Raw genomic sequence first — 6,134 nt, 5'->3', positions numbered from 1 at the left:
TCGACTATAATAAAATCGTTGTAAGATACAATGGTTGTGTCTTAATATTTCTCGTGGAAATAAATTTAAGAAAAAAAATAAAGGGTTCCCATGAAAACTGGAGCAGACTGACAGAAAAAGATTGGCGAGGGTTGTTTTGAAACACCCTGAACAATATTCTCAAAAGGACTAATAATAAATCATGCAACAGAGAATAACATGCATCAGGCATTTTATAAATGATCAATACTACAGAATCTCAAACCACAAAGTGAAGTTCACAAATTAAGAGAGACCTCTGCTGCAAGTTTTAAGTTCCTAAGTAAGAGAATCATGCCATATTAGTAAATTTCTTTTAATCTCCATAAATCATAATGACATTAGCTGTAATTTCTAATGATCTTTGTTCAAAATTTAAGATTCTTTGTTACCCAAAAAAAAAAAGTTCAAAAATTTCCCTTTTTTTTCTGAAAAAGAGTTGTTTTTGAGTGAATATTTTTGGTTAAGCAACCTATAGTGTTGTGTCTCATAATACAAAATGCCAAGAATTCTTATAGGTTAAAAGAGTTCAAAAGAAACCCTAAAAGACCTAATTTACTTTAAGAATAGAATGTAGGAGTAGAAATTAGGATTAGAAAGCAAAGTGAAAGAGATGCCAAGCTAAAAAGTAAAGCAATGAATGGGTGTTGTTTGGCTTTTTTGAATAGCTGTAAGTAATGGTGACCATCTAAATGAGTAAAAAAGTTGGGGACTTTTTAAGATCCCTTATGAGTCCTCTTTTGATGGTTCCACCATGTGCTTCCTAAAACAATGGATGATTACAAACCTTCCAAATTTTTCCTTTGTACTCCACTATGTTATGGTTATGTCACTTCAAAAATGTTTCAGGTAATGTAATTATTACCGAGTGAGTCAAATTTTTTTTTAAACTCATTAAAATATCTCTAAATTTTGAGTCTATTAAATAATTTCAGATCGCCAACTATTTAGTTGTTACTACTCAAATCACTACTATAAAAATAGGTTTAAAACGGCGATCGTAAATTGTTATTTTATATATTTTAACTGTAATCATACATATATTAGATGATATTATATTTATTTTCACGAAAAATCATAAAATAATGGTTTAAATATTTTTTTATAGAGAATAAATAATGCAACTAAAATTATAATTTTATTATTAAAAATATTATTATATATAATAAAAGAGTGAATTTTGTTACTCTAATAATATTAAGACAACAATTTTATGATCGTTGCGAAAATATTATTACCTAAACTGTAATGGAGTAAAAGATTAAAATATTTTTATATAGCGGGCTGTTTTAATTTATTTTTTAAAAAATAGATAAATAAAAATATGAATAATTGTAATATTCATTTTATTATATTTCCCTCATATTAGAATTTTCACTTGCTTTCAACTGTAGTATGATGGTTACTTAGAAAAATAAAATTTATCCACCAGGAATCTTTATATGTTCAGTTTTAGATATTTATCTACTTTTTTTTTTTATTAATTTCTATTGGCAACCTTATTGTTTATAAAGAAAAATCATCAGATTCTTAAACTGTTCTTCAATAAAAGCACGATTATCATATTCTTGTACTTTTAAGCTAGAGAAAGAAAATATATCTTTGCTTACCAGCTAATCAATCCTAGCCTGTCATGGTCCTAATTATTTAATATAATGATTGGACGGGTGATCGAGGATTGTTAACTGCTTTCTTTTCAAGTCCTGATTGGATTTTATCTTGGATTCTAATAGTTCTAGCCTTGTTTTATATGCGATCAGAGACTTGGCCAGCTTAAAGGAGTGTTGGGTCCATTGAGTCCTTTGCAAATTGCAACATTAGTCTAAGCCCGTAACTTAATAAATCTGCATGGAAGGCCCATGGATGCCTTGAAATAAGGCTTACCCTAATTGGCTTCTGTTGAGGCCTTTGTCATTCATGGAATCATAAGAATTTGTTAGGGTTCATTGGTTTGTGGATCATAGAAATGACTAGAAAATGATTGGGAAATTTGTAATCCTTACCAACTTGGTTTTGTTGTCATGGTCTTTCAGTCGAAAAACAACATCGATGAAGACGTGTTGGTGCATTATTCTGCCGTGGGGATTGTAACTATCCATGACAAATAATATTCGATTTAAATTAAAAGAATTGATTCAATTAAATTAATTTAAAATTTTATTTTTATTTTGTATTCATTTTGATTTGCTTTGAATTTTAATTTTAAAAAATTTAATTATTTCAGTTTGGTTCGATTTTAATAAAAAAATTAAAAAAATCAAACCAAAACTATTAGTAATAATAATATATTATTTTTAATAATATAAAGGGATGAGATGATATGAAATTTAAAATATTTTAATTAAATTTTAAAATATTAAAAATAAAATATAAAAAATAATAAATTTATTAAAAATTTAAACCGATCAAATTGAACCGAATCAGATCAATTCAGTTCGATTTAATTTCTAATCAAAATCAATTCGATTCGATTTTTATAAATACTAAAATTTTGATTTTCAGTTTATTCGATTCAGTTTAATTTTTTAAATCGAACCGACCGAATACTCACCATACCCTTAACTTATTAAATCTACATAGAAATATTTTAAAAAATAAAAAGAAAACTTACTTATCTCTCGATCTAATTAAATTAATTTTTAAGAAATTATTTTAAAACATTTAAATCAAACAAAATCTAAATTCATTTTAAATTACTTACCGTATGTTATCTTTATGACTCACGAATGACGTCCGCATCGTTTTATTTTTGGTAAGTTATAATTTTGTCACTTTCTTTAATGGCAATTTTCATCTATGGCAAGGCAAACACAGAATTCTCATCTTTATAAGGTATAATTATTGGCAAGTATATCTCATACGTTGGAAATTACTAGATTGATTATCCTTTTTTATAAGGATACCATTGAATAAAAAAAATTAATAAATTAGAATATAAATTATTTAGAAATAAAAAAATTAATATCATGATATAAATGACAAAATTAAAAAGAATATTTAGCTGCAATAAAACTTCATCAAAAGCATAAAATACATTAAAAATGTGTGAACATTGATCATGATCATGAACATGAAATGGATTCATTCATCATGTGTTTATTTAGCTACAACAGATTGAGAACATATGTCCCAATTGATTAAACATCATCAGATGATCCCATAAGACATAAGAAATTCAGAATTTGCAAACCCTAATTGAATCTCCCTTCATGGGAAAAATGCACTAGACCAAAGAGCATTGTGATTGGCATCCCCAAAAGGGAGATTATTGACCTCATCCCCACCAAATCCCATAGGCTCTTGTGGGTTGATCCAGTCCATGAGCCACTGTTGCCTCTGCATGGCATCTATGTTCACCTCAAAAGCTTGCCTCTCTGCTTGCTCAGGGCTGATTTTAACCTCCACACTAGGTCCTGCCCCATATGTTGCCGCGGCTGCTACAACTTGGGAATTATTAGCCTCTTTGTTAAGAGTCTCAACTCTCTTATGAATCTCCTTCAAGTTCTGATCTATCAACCATCCAAGATCGTTCAAGTCCATCATGTTCAAGCTGTTCAGGCTCTTTCCAATCAAGCCCTGGAACATGACCTGTGTCATCTCCTTCTCACGATTTTCCTTGCGCTGTTTCTTCAGCTGCTCATTGGCTTTCGTGATCCTTTGCCTGAGGAAACTCTCTTGATTCACCATTTTCTTGCTCTGATCCATCTCAGGCATGTTCCTGAACTGAGCCAGCACTCGTTGGACTCCCAAAGGAGATGGCCAAACTTCAGGTTGAGAATCATATGGGCTATAAATTATGGCACAAGCATCGATCCCACAAAGGGTGCTTAACTCGCTCACCTTCTTCATTAGTCCCTTCTTCCTTTTCTTATAAGTTGCTTTTCTTGCAGAATCATTAGTGATATATGCAAGCTTAACCTTCTTTCTAGTCATGGCAGCAGCAAAGAAAGAACAAGAATATGGAAGTTTGGTTACACTCTCTGCTATTTTGGAGTCCTTACATCCTATGATATTTATAGAGTCTGGGAGATACCCACATTAATTGGATATGATTATGGAGTTGGTAATTCTTGGTTGGAGAATTAGTGATTGATTTGGAAAGTACATATGGGCATCCCCCTTTCAATTACAATACAATCCCATTCAAAAAATTCAAACATTGCTATAAAATTATCACAATTACAAGATAATTAAAGATAGAAAAAATAAAATAAAATGCCAATTAGAATAGTTTAATTATTTTTCTCTCTATTTAAGGTATAATTTGATAATAGAAATCTCAATTTTGAATTTTTTTGTATGCTATTCTAAGATTTTATCTTTTATGGTATAGTTTATCATACTCGATTTATTTAGAAGTAATAATTTGAAACGAAAATATTTCAGTTTCGAATCTTTTTATTTATTTATTCTATAATTATTCATTTTTACGGTGAGAAAGCGAGAAAATTATCTTCTATATTACATTCTATTTATGATTATTTAATTTATCGGATTTTTATAAATAAAAAATAATAATAAAATTAATTAAAAGAATAAGTAATATGGGATATTTTGTGGGTGGGTGCTCAAATAAGATTAAGACAATGAGAGGATGGTAATTAATTTAAGATATGATGAAATCTTTGAAAAAGATATTACCATTGTCTATCCATTAGAAAAATAAATATGGTAAGTTGGTAAATAAATTATTCAGATTGTGTTCACATATTAGAGGAATAAAAGATCTAAGAATGAATCATAACCGTTGATTTTACAAAAATGCTTCACTGTTGCTTCTATATCTATCTCCTGTCTTTAACCCATTTCTTTGGATGACCAATTTAATTACTTGTCATGATTCACTATTAAAAATAAGAAATTAATTTCTTTTTTAATTATGTTTATGTAAATTAAAATTATTACATCTATCTTTTTTAATTATAGATGTAATTTTATAAATGAGAGCTAAATTAGCCCTCTTTATATTAGAAAATTATAAAAAAAAAAATTTCACATGAAAAATTTTTCTATTTCCGTTGCTGGGATACAGTGAAAAGGTTCTTAGAACTCAAAGTTTTTATTTTTTATTTTTAGAAAATATATTGTTAGAATGGAAATAATAGGAATTTTGAATGAATTAATTTTTGTAATCATAAAATGGACATAAATAAATGTATGCCACATTAAATATAAAAAAATTACTTTAATACATATGCACACATTAAATATAGGGTGAGCATTCGGTCGGTTCAGTTTAAAATCGAACCGAATCGATTTTGATCAAAAACTGAATCGAATCGAATCAGTCTGATTCAATTCGATTCAGTTCGATTTGATCGGTTTCGATTTTTAATAAATTTTTTATTTTTTAATATTTTAAAATTTAATTAAAATATTTTAATCTTAATATAATTTAATTTCTCTAAAAATAACATATTATTATCATTAATCAGTTCGGTTCGATTTTTTTTAATTTTTTTCTGATTAAAACCGAACCGAACTGAAATAAACGAAATTTTTGAAATTAAAAACCGAACCGAATCGAATTGAATAAAAAATCAAATCGAATTTTAAAATTAATTCAGTTCGGTCAATTTTTTCGATTTGAACCGAATACTGCTCACCCCTAAATAAATATACGAATAACAATGGTTAGATATTTTTATTTTTCAAATTTAAACTTATTCTAAATCTAATTAAACTCTTTAGATATTCAAATATTTTTTTTATTACCACATTATCTCACCCATATGTATCATATCAATGAGCTTATATGACTGAAAAGAGTATAATACTCGTTTAAATTTTATTGAATATTAAAATATTTTATAAAATTTTTTAAAAATAAAATAAAATAATTAATTTATATATTATTATAATTAAAAAATAATAATAATTTTAAAATAATTTAAAAAAATAAATAAAAATTATAAGACAGACGAAAGAGAGTATATCTCATTTATAATTATTCTATTTTTTTCAATATTAAAATAATTATAATTATAAATTCAATAAAATTAAATATTTTTTATTTTTAATTTAAAATATTATAAAAAAAAATTTTTAATAAAATTTAAGAGTAAAAATATATATTTAATTAGAAATTTAAACGGATAAAATATTCACAAAAATTA

At 26.7% G+C, this 6,134-nt stretch overlaps 1 protein-coding gene across 1 annotated transcript; it reads right to left on the bottom strand.

Annotated features, from left to right (window-relative positions):
• Positions 1 to 3,128: 3,128 nt before the first annotated feature.
• Positions 3,129 to 4,072, bottom strand: LOC110620007 (agamous-like MADS-box protein AGL80). The gene has a single exon (XM_021763544.2). The coding sequence runs from the start codon at positions 3,949 to 3,951 to the stop codon at positions 3,226 to 3,228; it is 726 nt and encodes a 241-aa protein (XP_021619236.1). The 5' UTR covers positions 3,952 to 4,072; the 3' UTR covers positions 3,129 to 3,225.
• Positions 4,073 to 6,134: the final 2,062 nt, after the last annotated feature.

The sequence above is a fragment of the Manihot esculenta genome, chromosome 8 (assembly GCF_001659605.2).
Source record: "Manihot esculenta cultivar AM560-2 chromosome 8, M.esculenta_v8, whole genome shotgun sequence".
Classification (NCBI taxonomy): Eukaryota; Viridiplantae; Streptophyta; class Magnoliopsida; order Malpighiales; family Euphorbiaceae; genus Manihot; species Manihot esculenta.
The sequence above is the reverse complement of the archived record's forward strand: the minus strand, read 5'-3'. Positions and strand labels throughout refer to the sequence as shown.

Excerpts from the sequence above, each read along its gene's own strand:
- LOC110620007 (XM_021763544.2), bottom strand. The coding sequence starts at position 3,951 with ATGACTAGAAAGAAGGTTAAGCTTGCATATATCACTAATGATTCTGCA.